The 23,957-nt window shown below is 32.4% G+C and overlaps 4 protein-coding genes across 4 annotated transcripts; 2 read left to right on the top strand and 2 right to left on the bottom strand.

Moving 5' to 3' along the window:
• Positions 1 to 275: 275 nt before the first annotated feature.
• Positions 276 to 830, bottom strand: Tsp_08587 (conserved hypothetical protein). Its single transcript, XM_003373812.1, has 3 exons — positions 816 to 830; positions 644 to 730; positions 276 to 521 (listed from the first exon to the last, which is right to left on the bottom strand). Exons 1-3 carry the CDS (start codon positions 828 to 830, stop codon positions 276 to 278), a joined length of 348 nt encoding a protein of 115 aa, XP_003373860.1.
• A 6,241-nt stretch (positions 831 to 7,071) lies between these two features.
• On the bottom strand, positions 7,072 to 7,424 carry Tsp_08586 (hypothetical protein). The gene is given in 2 exon segments (XM_003373811.1): positions 7,072 to 7,336; positions 7,348 to 7,424. 2 exon segments carry the CDS (start codon positions 7,422 to 7,424, stop codon positions 7,072 to 7,074), a joined length of 342 nt encoding a protein of 113 aa, XP_003373859.1.
• A 6,096-nt stretch (positions 7,425 to 13,520) lies between these two features.
• Tsp_08585 (cell division cycle 7-related protein kinase) lies at positions 13,521 to 15,639 on the top strand. Its single transcript, XM_003373810.1, has 9 exons — positions 13,521 to 13,593; positions 14,116 to 14,242; positions 14,300 to 14,393; positions 14,468 to 14,610; positions 14,685 to 14,751; positions 14,822 to 14,901; positions 14,974 to 15,206; positions 15,255 to 15,557; positions 15,617 to 15,639. The coding sequence occupies exons 1-9, from the start codon at positions 13,521 to 13,523 to the stop codon at positions 15,637 to 15,639; spliced, it is 1,143 nt and encodes a 380-aa protein (XP_003373858.1).
• A 1,191-nt stretch (positions 15,640 to 16,830) lies between these two features.
• On the top strand, positions 16,831 to 22,700 carry Tsp_08584 (conserved hypothetical protein). The gene is made up of 16 exons (XM_003373809.1): positions 16,831 to 16,974; positions 17,050 to 17,152; positions 17,221 to 17,267; positions 17,338 to 17,665; positions 17,804 to 17,937; positions 17,994 to 18,093; positions 18,460 to 18,562; positions 18,633 to 18,741; positions 18,826 to 18,936; positions 19,014 to 19,132; positions 19,185 to 19,355; positions 19,425 to 19,560; positions 21,494 to 21,721; positions 21,787 to 21,890; positions 22,010 to 22,087; positions 22,463 to 22,700. The coding sequence occupies exons 1-16, from the start codon at positions 16,831 to 16,833 to the stop codon at positions 22,698 to 22,700; spliced, it is 2,253 nt and encodes a 750-aa protein (XP_003373857.1).
• The last annotated feature ends 1,257 nt before the right edge of the window (positions 22,701 to 23,957 follow it).

The following is a 23,957-nucleotide window of genomic DNA, read 5'->3' as shown; positions in this document are numbered from 1 at the left end:
TTAGCGCGCGACCGGACGTTAATTGAACATGCAATGGATTAGCGCTCGGCCGGTTGACGCGTCGCTATCGCTCGACCAGAATCTTGCGAGCCAATCAGATTTCAGAGGCGGACCGTCGATCGACGAATCGTCGATCGCCGAGGCGCGCTGGTATTAATTGAACAATGGCAATATTTTTTCGTTGAAACTTAACTACGAACGCTGACCAACGACCCCTGCACATCTCCGCTTACCGCTCAATTATAGGATAAAGAGGTTATAAGCGTGTTATTCATTCAACAAAGAATCACGGTGGCGGAAATGAATAGGGCCGAAAAATGTATCAGTCCATTTAATGAAGATGAAATTAGTTTCACCCCAGTTTTCACTGCTCCTGTGAGCCCATTTCCAACCTTGCCTGCCCCTCCTGCCCATTTTCGACCGGCTGAGCCGGAAGCGGTCCAACACGGTAATATGATACAGCGTGACAAGCAGAGCCGAAAAGTCCGCTCATCTTGGCTAATTGGTTTCGCGTAAGGCGACTGACCCGCGACAAATGTGGGAAGCCAAAATGGCGCCGGCTTCCAACAGTGCCGCCGCGTTGGTATTCGCGAAACAGTACAAAAGAGTCGTCAATTGCCTCAATTTTCAAGCCCTTTCATACGGTGGCTCTTGATATAATTGGGTATTTTGAATTTTCACAACTCGCCGGCGTCAAACGGCAGGCAAGCAGGCAGGGCCACTTTCCCACCTCTGATTGGAAACAAAAAACAACAAAGAGCAGAATTTCCTAGTTTTATTTTCAAATTATAATTTTGAAAAAAATATTGAAAAACAAGATTATTTTCCATTGTAATTTTGATTATTATTTTTTTTGTGATACGCTTCATTCACAATCCGCACACACGCGCACACGGCAATCTTATTTTTGAAAAATTATTCATTAAAAAAACACTTGAACCGTATAACTGAATAATAAATAATAACTGGCTAATGAAAAGGTACAACTGGTTCACATTTACCGTGGCGTGCAATTTTGATGAAATATATAATAGTAATAATAATAATAATAATTTTTTTTTAATTTGAATTTGTTAAAAATCAAAAGCATATTTAACTTATTGTACAGTTGGCCCTCAACATTCGCGGATTTCAAAACTGTCAAAGAAAAAAGATGAATCCTACTTTTAGACCCTAGTGTGCATGTATGCTGTGGATTTGCAGCTTCAGTGCAAGGTTGTTTTTGCTTGTCTGATTCCACACCATAACAGCACTGATAACTCAACTCAACCAAACTGAGAGGCTAACTAACCGTTTCCAATGCTAAGATGAAAAAGATAAAAACATTAAGGTGAACAGAAAGAAGGCGTTGCAAACGGAAGGTTGGCTCACAACAGCACCGGCCCCGCGATTCCAGACGCTTGATCCAGAATGGTCAACTGGTCCAAACATGCATGGACTTTCAAGTGCAGAATGGCGGCCGTTTTCATGCTAGCACGACAGTCGAACACTGCGTGAAAATAACGCAAAATTTGAATGCAAGAACATACCGATGATTTTGACTCAATCAACAGTCAACGAAATGAATACAAAAAAAATAAATACGGGATAAATATTTAACGTGCAAATCAGTAGACGGCCCGTGATATTATCCCATGCAATTTTCAGACGATTGCATAGGCTTACAAAGCATAGACGGGCTGTATGAATAGAAGTGGCAAGTATTTTCGCTGTTCGCAAATACCGCGATGGTTGAGGGCTGACTGTATTTTCATTTGTATTGTATAGCACCAAAAGTATTTCGTGTTATTAATTAATAATTGGCATTTGTTGTTTGCATTGTGCAAAATTTGCTTCTTTCATTGCTTTGCAAATGAAAACAAGGAAATAAGAGAAAGCAATTGAACAATAGCAATTTCGGTCGAAAGTAAATTAATTGCCGTGTGTTGTATTTGGAAAAGTGTAATATTTCAAGAAAAAAAAACAGCTTGTGAAATAAATTATAGCTCATAATTAGCTAAGCTTATATATGTATATATGTATATATATATATGCAGGTGTTTGTTGCTTTTCTGACCAATTGTGTATAATTATCGTGCGTGCGCTTTTTTTGGAGAAGAATATAGTGGCATAATTTTGTTATTAGACAGAAATTAAGTAGTGAAAAATAGATTGAAGAGGACGAGTTGAAATGAAAAGTATAATTAGAAAATTGGTCGAAAACAGTTCAACAACTGGCAAACTGCTGATGATGATGAAACGGCAGCGCCCACCTAGCGGCTAGATTGTTGGGTTCATTACAAATGCAATTAAATTTTGCAATAAATGAGCATCGTGCGGCGTTTAAATAATTAACAAGGGAACATTTGAAAGCTGTCCAAGTTGAAATATGCCTTCCACTACGAGCGTATTTACACGCAATGCATGAGCAATGCTATTGATGATTTGATTAATAAAATTAAGATCAGATTTTTCCTCACAGTCTCACCAAATGGTAGCAATTACAATTACAATTAAAATTAAAATTAGAATAAGAACAATAGAATATTTGACGAGTTGGAAATTTTGCATTCAAATTAATTGTTGTTGGCAAAATTGGAAATTGAAGGGGGGGGGGAAATATCAATTGAAGAAAAAAAATTATCATAAAAAGAAATGAATGAAGAAATTTTTTATTTCATCGTGGAAATAGTTGCACCGGTGGAACCGAATGCGCTGATTGGTTAGCTGGTTGTTGGCATAAAAATGGCTAACAAGTCGGTGTTGCGTGAAATTGAAATCTAAAGCAAAAGTTTTTCCACTCGATCAAGCGCAAACTTATTAATATAACATAATTAATAGCTAAAATTCAAACGATTACATACATATACATATACATGTATAGATAGTTGGAAAATTGAACAATCCGGAAATGGTTATTATTATTATTTTCTGCTTTTCAACAGCTTTCAATGGTAATTTGAAAATTTTCACAATATAAATATTCTGAACAACTAAGAAAAAAAATATAATAATACATTTGCATGAAATTTTCACAAAAAACAACAAGATAAAAATAAATAAAATTACACGGCAGTCGGAGTGAAAAGTTGATGATGCAATTGAGAAGAATGAATTATGAATGGGCAAATTTCAATTAACTTTTCAATCAGCTGATAAATTCCCCTCTTGGCTTGATGTATGAAGTGAAACGAGCAGAGATAATTTGACCAAATTGCACTTTGCAAAAAAGAACAATCAACCGTCCCGCAACTGCTAAAAGTCTATATATCTGATCGTTTGATGTTTGATGTTCACGGTGTCAGAGGTGGATCAACATTCATCCTCTGCGATTATTTTAGAAAAATTTTTAAAAAAATTTCATATGCAATATGAAAAATATGTTGTTTATTTATTTTATGTAAATTTGTTTTGTTTATTCTTTTTTTGGTTCTGTGATGAGCAATTCAGTAGAACACACACACACACACAATCAAAACGATTAGTATGAATAATTGATCAACCGGTGTAGTTGTGGAAGAGAAGCAGCGGTACTTTTTGGGATAATTTGAAAATAAAAATGGTGGAAATATTATTTTATTAATAAATAAAAAAATAAATATTATCATGCTTCTGCACGTGCTGAAACAATTCCCAGCGCAGTTTTGCAAATTGTAGTTCAATGATCACCGACGCAACGGGACAATTTGTAAAGGTATGATGAAAAGTTCAAATGTGGTGAATATCAATCATTATTGATCCCAGTTGAATGTAATCGATTCAAACAACTAATTTATGAGTGTATAATAGTGAGAACACTTAATGCTTGAATGTTGTTTATTGTGAAAATGGTGGTTGGTTTGCAAACGAGCCCATAATAGTAATAATAGTAATAATAATAATCATCATCATCATAATCAAAGTATATATATAAATAAATAAATATATGTATATATATAGTTCACGTTGCCTGAGGTTACATTTCAATAAACGCTATGACTGAATGCTTGGTTGATTGGTAAAATTGAAATTACACTACTCGAAAGCCCAGCAGCAGAAAAGATATTAAATTGTCAACTATTTTTCAAATATCCAACGGATCAAGCGGATGCGGTCAGAATTATTTTATTCATTTACCTGATGTTATTTGTCGACTGAAAGTGAGCTTTATCAATTTCAACACTATTGAAATTAGAATAATGAAAATTACACCGTTGTGGCGATTTTTAATAACAATTTTCCCCAATCATTGGTTTCGACTCTGTTCAACGATGCCCATCCGAACACATCGTGTAAGTGTGTGTGTGTCGCATATTGTTCGAATAACAATTGAAAAATTCAATTTCACCACACAAGTACGCTCATTTGATTCAATTAAAATTGTACAAGATTCTCATTCATCTTATCTATTGATGTCTATCTTATTATTATTTTTTTTCGAAATTATTTATCAAGTTATACAAGAGCAAATAAATTATTATTTTTGTCTCGAATTATCTCATTCATTTTGGTCAATTATTCGATAATTTTTACAACTCAATACAATATTGAAATCAATTATCATAAATCACATCAAACAATAAATAAATAAGTAGGAGGATTTCATTTTAAAATTATTTTTGCATTTGAAAAAAAAGAAACAAAGAAAAAAGAATTATGCAATTCGCCTGTGAATATTTAACAGTCCAAAGTGGTGCAAATTGAATTGCCATGGCAACGGCGTCGAGTGGAGAGAGAAGAATAAGAGAGAAAAAAAATAACAACAAGCGGCAACAAAAGAATCGAAAATATATGTTGCATTTGAAGTAAAAAAAATGAATTTCAAATATTATTAATTTATTCGGGATATTTTATCAAGCGAAATTTGTAAAGCACTACTTGATTGATAAGAGTATAATTGTCGTTGTTTTGTGGAAGATAATAATAATTATTATTATCGTATATATTTTTTTTTGCTCAACAACACATTGTTCGGTTCGGATCAAGTTGTCCACAGCGCATGCTTTTCAGATGAGCTCGTTAATATAATTTCAATTAAATAATTACTGTACCGACCCGCCGACGCTCAACCCATTCGCCCTGGCTCATTAATTTGTTTCGCTCAATCATACCACGACCACGACCAAGCTCACCGCTACAGTAAGCCGTGGTTGTGATCGCGGACTTGAAGTTTTAATTTCGTCTCATTTTCAGCCGCCTATTCGTTCGCTTTCGAGTCGATTCATTTCGCTTAGATCATTTGTGAAGATGTCCGCCGCTTGCCAAGAGGACGTCTCATTTCCGGGTTTTCAATAGTTCAGAAGAGAAGTGATGCTTAATCTGGACAGATCTGGTACAATTGATCATCTCCTGAGCAACCGAACTCGTTATTGCTATTTTCACAAACGGTGGATAATTTAATTTTAATGGAAAAACCTTTTCACACACACATACACACACAAGCAGACAGACAAACAGAAACACGATGGAGAAGTTGTTGAAAAATGCAAAAAACCCTAATCAACTATTGCTGGTTTGTTCGCATTGCATCGGACCAACTATATATCACAAAAGAAACTTATTCATTATTATTATTATTATTATTATTATGAGCAACTTGATTTTTTCCATCTTTCTCTCTCTCTTTCTCAATTTTGATTTATTCCGCTTTTAATTAAACCAAATTTCATTATAATCAACACATTCAATCATAGCTTTATATTTCTAATTAAATGATAAAAGATGTTAATAAAATTGCTGTTGTGAAACTTGAAAAGTGACAATTTTCAGCGCTGCGAAAATGAAATTAAACACAGCGTGCGATTGATTGGGCAAATTCACTTCACTTCGAATGGCTGCTCGATGATTAATTTTTTTTTCTTCCAATTTTGACCAACGAGCGAACAAAAAAGTTGGCCAAAGTCAAAGAAACAATAATCGACCGAGTCTCGTTGGGTATGGAAAAAATTTGCATAACGTCGCCGGCACGACCGCGCAAACGAAAAACCACTTTTCCCTTTCCAGTGGAACGAAATGCAACGATGACATGAAAATTAATTAATCGGCCAAACTACAGTAACCCGATGTTGTTGTTGTTTTTGGTCGGAAAAAAGAGGATTGAATTCAAAAAATAAAAATAAAAAAGGGAATTCAAAAAATTTGCATAAAGTTCGAACGACAACGGAAAAACGTTGACGACGCGAAATTCTACAACGCAAACTTTGACAACGGTGAATTTTCATCATTTCAAACGTCGTCAAAAAAAGAAAAGAAAAAACTTCAAAATATACAATCTTAATTTTCTATTTACGGTAAATTTTTTGTCTCGATAAGTTTACATCAAAACAAAAACAACAACTTACATTTTTGAGAAAAAAAACACCAACGCCAAGTGTTTTGAGGAAATGAAAAAAAAGGGAAAAACCAAATCTACTACCTGGTGTTTGATGCTTTGCGGCGAGATTTGTGATCACTTGACTCATTTTCTGGATTTATCATTGTTGACATTTGTATTTTATGCAAAATTTGCGAAACTTCAATTTACAACGACCAGCGATTTGTTACAATCCGTTTTACAAACGAAACTGCGATTGAAAATTCATTAATATGTAAATTTATAATCATCGTGAATGACCGGTTTTTTTTTTCTTCTTCTTCTTCTTTTTCAATTAGTAATTTTATCATTTCCAATGGCAATTGGTGATGGCAAAATAAAAAACGCGAAATTTTATTAATTAATTGCAATTGTTCGACGTGTTTGATTTTGTTGTTTGCTTCGATTCATGTAAATATTCATGAAAATTGTTGGTTTCTTTTTCAACGATGAGAAATTATTGCAATGAATAATTGAGAACAACAGTTGGAATTATTTGCTAATGGGCGCACAAGTCGAGTTGAGCTCGTGAATTGAATGTCAATGAAAATAGTTGAATGATTATAATGGGATTTTTAATTTACATTAGTGACAATTGGGTCGCATTTTACAGATCATTAATTGGCTCTGATGGCAGTCGCGGGGGAATAGGAAAAAGCGTGCTTTTGAAAAGCTAACCTGACCGAGACTAGAGCTTGGTTGGGTTGATCCGAGACGATTCGGATCGGATCGCGTTGTTCAAGAACTTGCACACACAATTGTCATTTTGTCTTGGCAATGGAGCGCGTCGAAATGGAAGACAGATATTGAGCCGAATAAAATTCGAAACCCCAAGCTACAATTGGACTGGCAAAACCAAAAGAGCAGAGAACAAGCATGAAGCGAGCTCTGGGATAGAGGATCGTCACAATGGACAACAACCCACTGGTCGCATAGAGTATATTAAGCAGATGTTCAATAGACCGAATAATCACTGCTTTTCCGACTTCATTCGCAGATAATGAAGTGAAAATTAGCCGATAATTTCTAATGCACACGATCGTAATTGATAAACAGCAAACAGTTCTGCTCTTTTCAAGCAATTGATACGTCGAAATGCGCCTGCCGATCCCATCTTATTTATTATACGATTACTTTTCCGGACAATACAGTCAGATAATTTACAAAAAAATATTACATATATATGTATTTATTCATTTATTTACTTATTTATGACAACTGCACATCCTTTGTTACAAAAAAATACAACAAATAAAATATTTATAATTAATTTATCAATGAAATCTAATTTGCACGAATAATCGCGCCGATTGTTGTTAATGAATTAATTTGCATTAATGACAATTAAGAATTAGGATTGGTTTTTTTTTCTTTTTGAACAAGTTTTCCTAATAAAACAAACGAATCAAATGGAAAAAGTATATTTTATTATTATTTTGTTCTTATTATTTTATTTTATTTTAGTTTTCAACACTCCAACCAACGAATCTAGCGAAATTGTGAAATCGATCCGCGTAAATCAAATGAACGCTTCAAATCATCACTGAAAATCGAATTGCCCAATGCGTTGTCGTTCAATTTCGAAATTTTTCAAAATGATCATCCTACGAAAACAGTGAACAGAGTTCATTATTTATTATTATTATTATTATTATTATTATTATTATTATCCGGCCAGAGTGGAAAAACAATTGCAGCAAATGATACAATTTGGAACGAATTTCATAGCACGCGGCGCGTGAATTAGTCGAACAAAAAGATCAAACTCACAGAATAAATTATTATTATTAATTTTTTTTTCTTTTCATTTTTCTATATTGAACAAAAATTGAAAAGATAATAATCTTGTGAAAGAATAATACTTTACTACGTTGCTTTGACTATTCGTTCACCTCAACTCAGTTATTTTCATTCATCCACTCGGACAAAGAAGAATAGTAGTACTACTAATTTCTTTTTTAAAAAAAAGAATAAAGTATCTCAAAAAAATTATCATCTCCCCAATCGAATTAGCAATTCAAATTTTGTCATCAATTATAATTCAGAAGTGTTGCTTTTGTGATCAGGTCGATTATAAATTTAAAAGAAAAACTGCTAATTTCGTTTTCATCTTAACAATTCGAGCTCAAAGCTTTCGTGGAACAATAGATGCAAAAGTTTAAACGAGTTCGAGTGAATGAAAAAAGTACACCTAACAACAAACAAACAAACAAACAAACAAATACAGACAGACAAAAACAAAAATTTAATAATCAAGTTCTTTCAAAGTACAACAGTTGAGTGTGTCGGTTGCTATGGATTCGAAATTCTTTTTTAATAATTCATCCAATTCTAATGACAAATTACTCACAAACAATTTCACTTAATTGTGTTAAAACGTGTCCTATCATTAATATTTCATCATTTCTGTTCTTATTAAAATTATTAATCATTTTTCGTTCAATGAAAGAAAAAAAAATCTTTTTTTTTCAAAATCTAAATAAATTTAATTTTCCATTGTAAATGACAAATTTCATATTTTTATTTCAAATTTAATTCAAAAAATTGACCATTTAATTAATGAACAATAAATGTAAAAAAGAAAGGAACGAAAACAAACACAACAGAAAAATAATGGGGCAATTTTTCTTTTCACAAAATGAATTGCTACACTGTTCAGTTGTTCAAAGTAAATATGCAAATTTGTATTGTAGAGTGGAAATAAAATCAAAAAGGAAAGAAAGAAAATTATAATTTAATAATAAAATAATGAACTTCTAAGTCTATTCGAAACAAAAGAATTACAAATGCAACAAACATACCGTATGCTGAAGAATAAATGACACAATACAGTGGGCATAAATGTTTCCATTGCAGGCATCGATGATCAATTATTACAACGGACAAAACAAAAAACCGCACGAATAGAGAAGATTTGTTTCTTTTCTAATGAAAAACTTTTCAAATGTTTCTCGTCAATGATTTATAAAACTGGAAGCATTGTTGTCATAAAGGAGAAAGAGAAAGAGATGGAATATTATTTTTAGCAGCCGGTTGCAATATGCAACTGCCAAATTGACCTCGAACAAGATCTCAAGGCGGAGATGTTAATTAGCCTAGTTTAAAATTGCACGAAATTATGAAAATAAAAAATTCAAATGATTCTCCGGATTGGGACAAATTTCACGCCTGGTCACTTTACACAAATGCACACCAACCGCCATGGACAAAATTTATTCATCCACCAACGACTCTAATCGAACAACGGACGGATAGTCGAACCCCACGACCGGTCAATTTTTGTAAAAATTTCCATCATAATTCCATTAATTATTCAACCTTATCCAGTAGTCAGTCAGTTATTAAATTGGCAAAAATTTATAACTGGCAATTTTTTAATTTAAGAAAACAACCCCTCAATCTTCTCCCCCCCCCCTTGTTGTCAATAGAATCAAGACAATCCAATCTGGCGATCATTGTATTCCATTATAATATATTGAATTCGATCAAAATTGTATTATTATTATTATAACTCAATTTATAGTTAATGAAATAAATTTTCATTAATGCGCACAGATAAATTTACCACTTTCCCAATCAACGCTGTGTAGAATTTAAAAAAAATCGAAATCATTCAACAAATAATTAATTATTTAAAATAGTCTCAATTTATAATTATGTTTACTTTTTTTTTCATTTTGCGTAATCAGTAAAAAATCAAATTAAAAAAAGGTGAATCATTCCAAAGTGCACATTTGAAACAGATCATTGGGAATAAATAAATAAAAACCGACGGATGCGTCATTATTGTTTTATTATTATACAATTTAGTTGATAAATATTTTCTTCTTTTAAACAACACGTTGCAGAGGTATGTTTGCTTCCACGTCAACAGTATTCGATTAACGATTAGAAAAAAGTATACAGAAATGGAAAAAATTAAAATTAAAATTAAAAAAATGAAATGCAAATATAATTTTAATACATATTTGAATTTTTTGGGGGGAAAATGTTGCACTGTTGGTGTACAAAAGAGGAAAAACCATTTCGTCACTTGACCGTAATTGAACGAGTTTGCATAATTGAGTGGCTGATTCAATTGCATGCATACTTGATTATGACATTTAACCAATTTCAAATATAGATCCTACAATTTATTGTTGTTCGCTTTCATTAAGCAAGCAATAAATAATATATATTACTTTTATTATTCATCAAGGTGAAGTGGAGTGAAATTCCTCACAAAAATTTGCATACATCATTGTGATCATCATCTGGAGAAAATAGATGACGAAGAAATAAAAAATTATTTAATACATGTAAATTACAAAGAAAAAAGTATTTATTAATAATAATAATATTGAGAATATTTTTATTCTTGGATGCTTTGCATTTATAAGTTCAATTAATAAATTAAGCTGCGTGTAATAATGAAAATAAATTATACTTATCTGTCAAATTATTGATTTCTTCCATTTATTAAGTAATAATTGCAATGAATGAAAACCTTACAATTGCGTTGAACGTATTTATGGAAGTTTGAAGTAAATTTAATGACAACCTGCATGTTAATAGACAAACAGTGAATCAACTACAAAATGCAACTTTTGCTATTGACAACTGAAATTGATGACTAGTGGTCTGTATGCAAATTTAATATTCCAATTTCTCCCATTCTTGTTTACAATAATATTATATTAATTGTATTAAAAATGCAAACAAAAAATTCATGAATTATAACAAAATTAACAACTTACCATATTCAAAATTGCGCAAAATTCAGTCACAGTCTGTTATAATTGAGCGATCTGAAAGAGAGTATTTTATGCATAATTTTCTCAACTTCAAATGACTCGACATTTCAATTTGCACATTTGCATTTATTGATTTCAATTTTATTAAATAATGATAAATTCAATTATTAATAATATTAATTGCAACCGTTGATTCAATTCAACAGTTGTAAAAATGGCATCTGTAGTAGCAATTGATGAATTGTTGTAAAATATTTAAATTTTTTAAAACAAATTTGAATAACCAGGATGTAGTTAACTTTTATTTTTTTTCAACTTACCTTATTTAATCAGTAGAAGAATTTAGTGATTTTGTATATTTTGCTGTTTTGCAATAAAAATAAAAAGGGAAATATGTTTGGTATTCAATTGTATTAGTGTGTAATATTTATACGCTATATGCTTTTAGTAATTTTTTTCAAATTAATGCTAAATCAATATTCTACTTTGCCAATCAAACATTAAACGCAAAATTATTATCATTATTTACATTTCACGCTGATTCAGCATACCTTGACAGGTGTTGAATCAATTAAAAAAACGTATACACATCTATTCATATATATATATATATGTGTGTGTATGTGTGAGTGTGTGAGTGAAACATTTTACAGTAGACAAATATACAAAATGAAGATTAAAAATCATAATTTTTGTTTATGCCTAAGTTTTGCATTTCAATGGTTAAACTGAAAACGAATTATTATTAACAACTGGTCTCACTTTGATGATCATCTAGTAACTTCAGGTCACAATATGCGAATGGGCAAGTCCATTTGTTTATCAATGCGCTCCAGTGAGGTGAAATTCAAAAATGTGCTTATTTGGCAAACGCTATAACCTGAATTTATCATTGATCAAAAGCACTTTTATTGGGGCAACATGCTCTTTAATCCTATTTCAATTGATTCATCTGAAACGTCATAACGTTAATGCAGATCCGAAAATTATTTCTGCTCAAATTTATTCAACTTACACCTGATTGAAAACCGCAAACTGATTCATAATTAGTTTGTAACTTTTTTGTCATGGCTAATATTCAAAAGAAAAACAAAACAAAAAACTTGAACACATAAGTGTTCAATTTGACAATAATTCCAACATATATGCATATTACACCAACCTTCTTTTCAGCTTGTATTTTTAATGCTTAAAATAATAAAAACTGCAATGATCAATGCACTTTGATTTAATTTTTCACCAACTGAAACAAAAATTTAAATTACTTCATATAATGAAGATTTAAATTTAATAACTTATTGTGAAATCTTTTTTTAAATTATACCAATGATTATATTTTTAAAATCAGAAAACAAATTTACCTCTAGATCAACGAGTGACAAGAATAATGCATTCGGCTTGCCTGTCTATAAAACAGTTTTAATAGAAAATCTTTAAGCCGATTAAGCTTTACACTATAAAAAATAATAATGACGTACATTTTAAATTATAACCTCGAAAGCGTTCAGTTTTTGTACATTACTTTATTTAATTGTTACTAATGAACACCTTATTTTATTGCAATTAATATTTGTTAGCAAATGCTGGCTTGTTTCAATCAATTTTTAAGAGCGCACTAATCAAAGCAAAAGTACAGTCCACACTAATTAGAGGCATAATTAAAAATAATCATTAGCTTATTAAATCTGCATATTAAGCTATTTTACAATCACACGAATTACTATTAAAAAGGTACTTTCAAAAACTATCACAAATTAGCACGGATCATTTTCTTGCATTATAAGAATAAAATTGCAAATTGCGCAAAATTTACAAAGTATAAATCAATTATTTTAAACTTGTCTGGACAATAATATTCTTTGAAAGATTCTGACCAAAAAAACCGGTGAAGAAATTGTTGCTCATTTACATTGTGATTTCAAATTTTGCCGTTGAAGCAATTAAGCAAGTAATAATTAGTATTTCACACTGTTATGTAAAATATTTTTAAATATTTTATTATTTGTTTTTCATTCTCCATGTACATTCATCCACTTCAATAATAAAGTTTATTTAATAACAACAGACAATTTTGCCGAAAGTTTGAAAGATAAAAAAAATAGATAATGAATTTTAAATAATTTCGATAAATTATCAATGAATTTTTGAACAAATTAAGAATAATGCAATGATTAATTTATTTTTAGTAATTATTAAAGCAATTAACTTTAGAGTGACTAATTTGTTTCAGCACTTACATTTGAAGAATAAACTCAAGTGTATAAAAAATTAAAATACCATTTATGCAAAATTAATTTTAAAAATTATAATAAAATCATCGATATAACTAGCCAATAAATGATGTAAATCCTTTTCCTGAATTTAGACAGTATTATTTCATTGATCTTGATTATCTTAAACTTATATTAAAGTTCTGTAATTAAAGATGCACTAATCTAATTTTTTGTTCAAATTATGGTCCTTCCGTGTTCAAATTCATGGATGTAGCACTAGATGTGAAGCGGTTCTGCGTTAGTAATAAATTGAGAATAATAAAATGCCTTGGTTCTGGTAAGAAAATTATTTATCGTTTTTTTAATTATTTTGTGATATTCCTTTTTTAAATTGAATTTTCATATTGTTTAAAGATTTCTTTCATGATATTTTTTTTATAAAAGATAACCTGTATTTTATTTTTAGAGCCTATTAAGAAAGAAAATCCTTATATAATATCAACTGTTAATGACAATATAGTCATAAATTAAAAAAAAACGACTAAATTCTGTCCGTTTTGTCACAAGATGTGAATGCGATAAAGTGAAAAAATTGTAATTCATTCCATATTCTTCAATGTTGATTTTTCAATTCAGCCTATTAAATAAATGAAGTTATTGTTGGTGATAATCAGCTTGCTCCAAAACTTACAAAAACTTTTCTTAAGACTACTTTTGCATGAAATTTATTAATTAAAAAAATTCGTTGATTATCACGAGACTTGTACAATAAATAAAAGAGCTTTTCTTTTAAATTAAATACGAGAATTGAACGTTTTCAGTTGTATTTCATTAAAATACATAAAAAGGGTATTTTAAGGTGGCTTTGGAAAAGTTTACCTCATGCAGCATTTACCATCGAAGCGATTTTTTGCGCTGAAAGCTTGCTCTCGACTGACCAAGCAAGATGTTTTTGTTAATGAAATAAAAATGCTCAAATTATTGAGGTGAATTTGAAAAGTGTGAAAAATTGAAAATATTAACATATTTTACAAATGTTTCAGTGGAAAGTGCAATACTATTCGATTGTTGGCTGTTTCGAGAATTCGTTGCCGAATATTGCTTCTGATGGACTATTTCCCTTACGATTCGTTGTCGGTAATTGATAATTGTTTGTTTGTTTTTTTTAAATTAATTGCATGATTTAAATTTAAAAAATAATTTTATTTCAGGAAATAATGTATAGCATGAATTTTGAAGAGATTAAAATGTACATGTACAATTTGTTAGTCGCTTTGAGATATTTGCATGCGAATGGTATCATGCACAGAGATGTGAAACCAGCAAACTTTTTGTACAATCGAAATATTCGAAAGTATGCATCACCAATTCAGTGTTGCTTTTTCAAACACACAGAGTTTTATAATTGTTTTCTTTTTTCCAAATCAGATATGCGCTGATAGATTTTGGCTTTGCTGAACATTACAAGCGGAATCAGTTGCCGAAATTTGCAATGGTGCAATTTTATTTTCATTTGCTCATTTGATCATAATAACGCGATCGTATTTTTTTAAATATCGCTTTAGCCTAGCATGATGCAATGGAGTATTAGTGATCGCCAGTGCAAGTGTAGCGTTCAAACAGTTTGTAACCATTGTTTGAAGAAGTAGTTGTTGAAAATTTGATTTGATTTGATCATTTATTTGCGAGTGACTTTTTTGTTTAAATTGCTTTTAAGACGTACTGCAATTGCGGGTAATATGGGAACGCGTGGATATCAGTCGCTCGAGATATTAATTTCCGTACCAGTCTACACGCCTGCCGTGGATATCTGGGCGGCTGGAATTGTTTTTATCACCTTGTTAAGCAGGACGCATCCATTTTGGGTTCCTGAAAATGATCTTTCCGCAGTTGGCTTGATGATATCTCTATTTGGAACCAGGAACGTGCACGATGCTCTCGCAAATTTAGGTGGGATGCGAATTTAAAAATTGTCATTCCAATGAATATCATTTTCAGGCTACAAGTTGGTTTCCCAGCCGGTATATCCTTCGTTGGATTTGAAGAAAGTTTGCCACACGATGAGCTGGCTTTCCTGCGGTGGTTCCGACGACGGAGAGCAACCGTTGACAGTATCCTGTGAAAAGTGCGCCCCGGCGATGCGACACTTCCCCAAGACGAAGTATTCCTGCTTTTGTCGTAATGAAGAGCTCGAGCGAACATATCCGGCTGGATTGAAAACGCTGCTTTTTGATTTGTTGCGAAAAATGTTGGACGTCAATTATCAGACGAGAATCTGTGCCGGACGCGCTCTGCGTCATCGTTTCTTTGCCGATTGACGCGTCAGTTTTATTTCAGTTGTTTTAATATTCAATTTACAGATCTGCTTTGTAGCATTTTTTAAAACCGTCCAAAGAAATTTTGATGCAGACGTGTGCTATTTAATAATAAAATGAATTTTCGGTCTTTTCTCATCATTTTTCCACTTTCCCAACACATGTTTTATTCATTGTTGATTGTGAAATTTCCACACTTTGACGAAAATTAACTCATCGAAGCTGTCCTAGCAAAAATAGCCCAAAACGCTCATAGCCTACCCTGTTCAAACCGAGGCTTCAAGTCAGTTCGTCAGCCAGTTCATTAGTTGTATGTATTTTTTAACCCCCCCCCTCTGGCAAAAAGAAAACACTGAAATTACAAGCAAACAAACAAAAAAAAACTTTCCAACAAAGTTACTTGTAATTTTGCATAATTTTCATTGCATTTTCCGCCGAAAATACCGACGATCGCAAAACACTTCCACCTCCACGCACAGTTGGTGTTGCCGTTTCGCTTTGGATTTTGCGTGAGCCAAAAGAGATTCACCTCAATTGCAACATTTGAAAATAGGCGTGCCAGTTGCATAGATTGCTCGTTAAAAAATCCAAATTCTACAAATTTTACTTTGATTTAGCTTTTCTCAAGCCACGTTGTCATTTTTGAGCCGTGAAAATGATTTTTGTTCAATTTCTTATTTTTGCACGTGACACGTCATCGGCACTGGCGATCAACTTGGGCACCAGCTTCCGAAAAATTATGCTATTAATTAAATTTTCACTCAAATTAATATTCTATTTTATATGATCAAAACGGCACTTTGATATTTTTCGCGCATCTTTAATTATAATAAACTAGGTCAATCTTTAAAAATTACGTAAACAACATACAAATGAAACAAAAGGTGGAAAAAAAATTCAAGAAAATGAAATAAAAATATATAAAATTATAATATAAATTAATTTTGTATAAAAATTACTGGACTGTGCATTGGGAAGCTGAATTTCTTGCGCATAAAAAAGCAAGAACAACAAAGAATGCATGCTTGTCAATTCATACTGTACATCTCATTGCTCACTTTGGGTAGTTTGTCGATGCGAGATGGGTTCACCCGGTCGAGCGAAAAATGCCGTAAAAAAGAAAGGCACGGGTTTGCGGCCAATTAATGTGGAAAATGAAAGCAGAAAAAAAGTATTGCTTTGCATTTTCTTCGATTTGCTGAGCACCGTTTTCGCTAAGCAGACGACCAACAAGTGTTGAAAGCAGAGCTAATGAAAAAATGTTTATTTTTTATTTTAAGCAAAATGTAGCCAAAGTATACAGCCGACCAGACAATATCCTTCAGAATAAAGATGATTCGGTGATCGAAACGGACCAGGTGATCGACACATCCGTTTCAGTTGTGGTGGAGTGTGAAAATTTGGTATGTTATCGTTTTCGGACTGATACTTTTAGTTAGTTAGTTTTTTTTTGATACTTTATTGCTTATTTTGTTTAGGCCAAAAACAACCCGGTCACTGTTAAATTGGCAAGAAAGCAAAGCAACCCAAGCACCACGCCTAGTAGCAAGAGCACCACGATTGCCACATCCGACTCCGATGGTAATTGGACAATTGAATGCATTGAGTTAAACAGTTAAAAGAACACTTGTATGTTGTTTTTGTTTAAGATGAAGATAAATTCGCGCCATTGTCGGGCGATTCAGAAGTGGAAAAGGTAAATTTTTGAATTTCATCGTTTTCACTTCCAACTGAAGATAGTAGTGATGTTTGCAATTGTTGTTTAGTCAACACCTGCTAAAGATTTGGCAAAAAAGCAAAATAATTCGAAAAAGCGAAAGAAGAAAGCACAGAAAAAGAAAGTCGAGTCGAAAAAGCCGCCTGCAAACGAGGAAGACATTGACAAGATACTGGAAGAATTCAAAGAAATGGAAGTTGCGCCGAAAGAATCGCCAAAGTTGAATGTGGAGAAGCTGTTGACTGTGCAGTATCGCAATTTGCAGCCTGAGAACGAGTATGATCGGAAAAGAGGGGTTGTACGAAAAAATAGGATGCCAAGGGCAGCTGGCCGCATGGTGATTCCAAAGCCGTTATGGCCAGATTTAAAATATGCAGGTTTGCTATTTGGTATTCTTACCTTTTCAGGATTAAATGATTTATGACTTACGTTTCAAAATGCCCTTTTGTAATTTATATATTTTTTACTCTTGTTATTGCTTTTCTGTTGTAAGTTTTTCAAATAACATCTTTCAGGCATAACAATGCAGCGCTACAACTGCGCTTTAGATCCACAGCTCTTGTACTTTACTTTTGATTACGACGTTCGCTACAGAATTTTTGAGCAGCAGCTTCAGGCGCATTCCATCCCTTCTCCACATTTGATATTTGTAAGTTCTATTGCAAGATGAAATATTTATAATTGTAAAAAATTGTTTTCTTTTAGCGCATTCTGGGTTATGTACCGTATCATATTCCAGCTTTGATACAGGCAAGTGAATGTGCAGTTTCGACAGGAAATTATGAAAATGCACAAGAATTCGCCGGTACGTATGTCTATTTTTATTACTGCAGTTGATATCCGAGTTTTATTTTTCGCTTTTCTTAATCCTGATTGCTTAATTTGTCGTATGGAAGTGCAGTTTTGCACGTAGTTTGTTTTATAGTGAAAATGTGAAAGCCTGTTGTAAATTGTTTTTCTTTGATTTATTTAAACGAGTATTTTATTTCAGTGTGATGTTGATTGTTAATTTAATTTTGTCTCATTTAGAGCGTGCCATTTATGCATATGAATCGGCTGTGCATTGCATGTTTAATGTGATTTCTGGAAAGTGTCGTTTATTGTACAGTATCCCAAATAACAGGCGAGCCGTTGTTATTTATTTGAAAATTTGCATTTTTTTAAATTGCAGTTTTTTGTAGAGGTTTCTTTATTGTACTTATGAAGCAGATGTTTTTCTGTATGCGTCGTGAATTGTATCGCACTGCTCTAGAATATGCTAAAGTTATATACAAGTTAGTTTTTATTTTGAGAACAACTAGCGTTGATTTTGGTTGGTTATTGGTGGTAATTTTTGTTTTTCAGTTTGAATCCTGAGGAAGATCCACTTGCAGTGGTGTTGATCATTGACTATTTGTTTTTGGTTAACAAAGAGTATGAAAAGTTTGTTCTTTTTTACACGGCGAAAGAGAAGGTAGGTTGTTTGCGCGTAAAATTTGAAAAAGCATACCAGTCGAATTGTCGGTAAATGATTAAAAATGTCTTTGCGACATTTCAGGCAGTATCATTGCAAGCGTTGCCAAATATGTCTTATTCGATCGCATTGGCACGATTTTTTATCGCTCAGAAATCTGGCTTGCAGGAAGATTATGAGGCTGCGGACAAAGCTGTAAGAATTATTATTTATCGTTAGTAAATGACAAGCAATTGATGACAAATTGATTTGGTTTTGTTTTATTTTTGAAGCTGTTGGAAGCGATGGTGAGATTTCCAACACTGTTGCCAGCGTTGTTTAACACCTTGAACCTGGATTACCGACCAGCCGAATACTTCAGCGTTTGGTGTTACAAGAAATTTTTTCGAGAGTATGTCTTTCAAAGTATGGTTGCATTTTTGAAAAAATGTCTTGCTGTTTAGGGATAAGAGCAGTTTGGTATTGTTGTACGATTTGTACATGGCGCGAATCGCTTTTGTGTGGAAAGAGAAGGGAGTTGCCGAATGGGTCAAGAAGATTTGTCGTCAATTTGGGCGGTATATGAAAGAAGCTGATAGTGAATTTGCGAAACAAATGGCCGAATATACAATTATGTAAGTGCAGTGTTTGTTTGTTGAGTGTATGCAAAAATGAAGAAAAAAGCCTCTAATAACTGTTTTTAGTCGAAATCGCTGTTATTACGGAGTCCCGACAAATGTATTGCGTCATCTTTACTTGATGAATTTCCGTCACCTGCTGTCTGGCACGGAAGAGATGAAAAGAATTCATATTGTCCAGCCATGCGATCCGTTTCCACCAGTGAGAAAAGTAGTCAACATGTTCCACCCCACCACTGCGCCAACACTGCAAATTCATGCTCCGGTATTTCAAATGATGAGCATAATTTTTTTTTATCTTTTAATTTTTTTTGATTAATTTAGACGACCAGCTTTGGTATGGACATGTTGGGAAATGCTGTATTTCGTCCGTTTGAAGCATTGCGAGCACTGATTACACGCGTCACTGGTGAGGATCGTGAAAATAACCAGTGAAGTTCGTTCGAGTAGCGTTCATAAAGATGCAGAAGTTAATGAATGATATTATATACGATTTTGGAATTTTTTTCAAGTGTGAAAAACTGATTGCTGGCAAAAATAAAATTATCCAAAGTAAAATGTATCGTATCGTTTTTGCAAAATATGATGTTGGAAAATGTTTTCTTTTTTTGTTTTTAATCACGTTACATATTATTCTTTTTCTTTTTTAATTTTTATAATGCCCACGCATGAATTTGCATTAATTATTAATCGATTCGGTGAAGTGACGAGTTGATGTTGAATATGATTCTTTTTTTTAATTTCTTAATGTTTTTTGAACAGAGGAGAGGAAAATAAGATGTTTTTTTCTGATTTTGTATTTTTCAATTAATTTCTGTCACTTGTCACAGTGACTTTTAAGTATGTTAATGTGTTTGAGATTTGTCGTAGTGTGTGAGGAGGGTACATTTATCGAATTTGCCAAATAATTTCGTATTTTATTATTTGGCAAGATATTCTTTACTAGAATGTGTACATTTAGCAAATTGTTCTTAATTTTTGTTGTTAAGTGAACTTTGGAATATTATTCCCTTTGCGATCGGCCTGTCGGCTGTTTCAATCAACAGTAATACAGTGAGCGGGTCAATGCGTTGCGTCATGTAAAGAAAAATTTAATGCTGATCACAACAACAACAGCCAATGAAAATCTTCCACGCCGAAATTTTGTAGTAATTACATTTTCGAAGAAAAACCACCTGCAACTCAAATTTATGGACACGGTCCATTCCGGTGAAGCTTTTGTGGAAAATTTATGGAACCCGAAAAAATGTTTGACATCTTCAACGAAAACAATGCTAAGTATTTAGCTCATGGCTCAATAGTTAAATGGGTAAATCGGAAATAAAAAAAATATTTATGATATTTATTAATTTTTAAATTTAAAATATAAATAATACTGCATTTTATTGAATTGAATTGAATTGAATTGAATTTATGTTTGATATTCAGAAATATTATAAAATATTTTCAAAAATTTTAAAAACTTAAATATACTGTATTTTTAATTTTGCTTTCAACATGTTGAAATATTAAATAAAAAACCCGTTGCTGTTATTCAATAAATTAAGCGAAATTGTAATTTCTTGATTTCTATCATCAAATTCATCACCCATTGCCACTGTTATTATTAATAAATAATTTGATAAAAAATAATAATCATTGAAAATAATTGAATACATTTAATTATTTTTAATAATGTAAAAATAATTTTGATATATTTACTGATAAAATCTGAAATGAAATCAGCTATATCTTAGGTGCCTTCTTATTGGTTAAAAGCTGATGCTCAGGAAAATCTTAGACTTTTTTCTACAGTTCACCTAACAGTTGATGTTTTTTAGTGTGCTACCGTGCACTTGCGTTGAACGGTCGTTTCGCTGTGGTGGTCTTTGGCTCCGAATTTCATTTCACTTGGTACTGCTGAATCATAATGTATCCTTTTTTTGTCGATCCACCGCAGTTCGCTTGCTGCTACTGTGGAGCACGTTTTCAGAATTTTGTCACCTGCAGAGTAAGAATGTCAATTAAGAAATTTTCAACCTTAATTACTGTTAGTGTAGTTTCATTTTTATTTATTTATTTGAAGTAATTTTATAATTTTCTCGGTATACACCGTCGGCACAATGAAGTGAAATGATATCTGAAAATAATTTTAGATTCACGTAAGGCGCCACCAAGGAGTTGCACCGTATGTTTGTAAGCGCTGTGGAATTTCTTTTGCTAGTATTGTTGAGAAAGAAGAGCACGTGGAGAAAACACACCTTGGTGCCAAAGATTCGAAATCCTCATCATCACTGGAATCGTATGATATGAAACGATTGTTTGAAGAGCCCATGGAGCAAGAGGATAAAGCGGACCGTGGCGTACAGTCACCGGAAAGTCTGGTAAACAGCCAAACTGTTAGAAGAAATAAGAAAGTTGTATATGGAAATTTTAATTATTGACTCAGGTAGTGGATACGGAACTCAAAGAAGAAGTACTGAACCAGTTAATGAATCTAAAATTGTCCAGTCCCGTGAAACCCGTGGCACCCAAGCAGGAATACTGTACATGGTAAAGCGCACTTTTATTTTTGATTATACTGTAATATATACAGCAAGTAGATAGACTTTGATTTGAATGAAAATTTGTGAAAAGATTTGATGAACATGTTTGCTGTGATCATTTTTCAGTTTTGAATCGAAATCAGTTAAATCGTACGAAAATGATGATGGAAATTCAAAAAATCAGCTGATTGATGTTTCTGGAAAGTGAGTCAGCTTTACGATTGAAACGACAAATTTAACCAACTTTACTTTAGATCTGACGATGCACAGCTGATTCAGAAGAATATATTGGGTTCAGCTGAGAAAATTTACCGTAAATTTTAAATTCGAATTTCTTCAATTAGTCAAACATTCCCTCTAATATGAATTCCATTGTTAGAAGGTGAACGGTGCGATCGTGCTATTTCCAGCAAGCGGCAAATTTTTCCATCGCTTTTTGCCAAACGAATTAACGGGATAAATTTACCAAGGTATGATATATATTTTTTTTCAATGCAGAAAATACTTTCATACAATTGTAAAAATTTGAAATTTTTTTCAAAAAAAACTACACGTTGTATTTTGTTTGAGCAATTTCAGCAGCGCAGTTGGCGGAAAGGTCATCAAAAACTTTTGGAGAAGTGAAGTTGCCATCACCGTTAAGGGCAAGGGAAAGGACAAGAATCCCATTCCAAATATTATTTCGTCCATTCGAAAACATAAAGCTGAAGAAGAACTTCTCTATGAGTTTTTCACTGTAGAGGAGCGATTCAGAAAAGCGCAAATGTCGATGAAGCTCCGTTTCAAGAAGGCGAAAAAAGATCGCGACCAAGAATAGAGTGATCTATGTGATGTTGATGCGCCTCACGTAGTATTAGTAGATATTTGGCTTATTTAAGTATTGGTTATTAATTAAATTTGGTGACTTGGTTGTTTATTGTTTGTATGCCTTTTAATTTGTTATGTCACTTCTGACATGCAGAATCACATGCCCAATGTTGAGACACTGTCTCAAAATGATCTAAGCGCACAGAAACAAATATCGCTTCTGTAAATGGGGCTGCCAGTGGCGAAGCGAATACAAAATTTGAAGCACCATCGGTGATGTGTGATCAGTGAATAGCTGAATGGGTGGATAGATGATACAAGCACGGTGTATAAAACAATTGGTGTGGCATTCAGCTTCCTCAATGATGATGAACCGTTTGAAAAGTGTTCACTATGTGAGCCTACGCTCTGTCAGCCGTTAGCTGTGTGATCCGTACCGGTGGTCGTCAATGACCACGTTCGTTTTACTCTACAGTGACATTCGCACCATTGTAGAACTGCCAAAACTCTTTCCAGGAGCGTTCAGGCGTTCCCTTCAAACCCTTGTACAAGCGAATCAAATGGAAAATGATCAAAAAAGCTTCCAGTAATGAAACTTTTGATTAACAAAATGAGGTGTTACTTTTGTGCATGTTAACGGTACATAAATTTGCGATAATATTCAGTATTTAGTTGCGTCGCAACTCTCAAAAAATATATCAGAAGAAATCAGCAACTTATAGACTGTATAAACGTATAGTTATAACAAAAATATAATACGAATTCAACGTTTTTATGCATTTCAATTAATCATTTATTCCATTTTAAGAATGCTGTAATAAATAAAAAGAAAATCAAGAACAATTTTATTAGAATGAGCAACATTTTTTACAGAAAAAAATGAACTTTTAATATAAAAATTATAAAACTGATTATTTATACATATTTATTGAATGCTACGTTTTCATTTTATCACAAATTATCTGCATTGAGATCTCATCCTGGTGGTACTTAAACGATAATGTCACTCGACATGCGCACAACTAGAAATCTTTAGAAGGTGTTACATATTTTCTAATTGTTTATGACATTTCAATGATATATTAGAAAGTATTACAAAAAGTAACAAATGTATAATATGATTTCTAAGCAAAGACAAAGCAGACTATCAAAGCAATATATAATGTTAAAATTAATGTCATATTTATTGTAAACAGCTATATGAGAAAATTAAGCGTCATAAAATATATGAAAAAGTCAATTAAAATGAATTCCATATTTACTACAT

The sequence above is a fragment of the Trichinella spiralis genome, assembly GCF_000181795.1.
Source record: "Trichinella spiralis strain ISS 195 chromosome Unknown Scfld6, whole genome shotgun sequence".
NCBI classification, from domain to species: domain Eukaryota; kingdom Metazoa; phylum Nematoda; class Enoplea; order Trichinellida; family Trichinellidae; genus Trichinella; species Trichinella spiralis.
The sequence above is the reverse complement of the archived record's forward strand: the minus strand, read 5'-3'. Positions and strand labels throughout refer to the sequence as shown.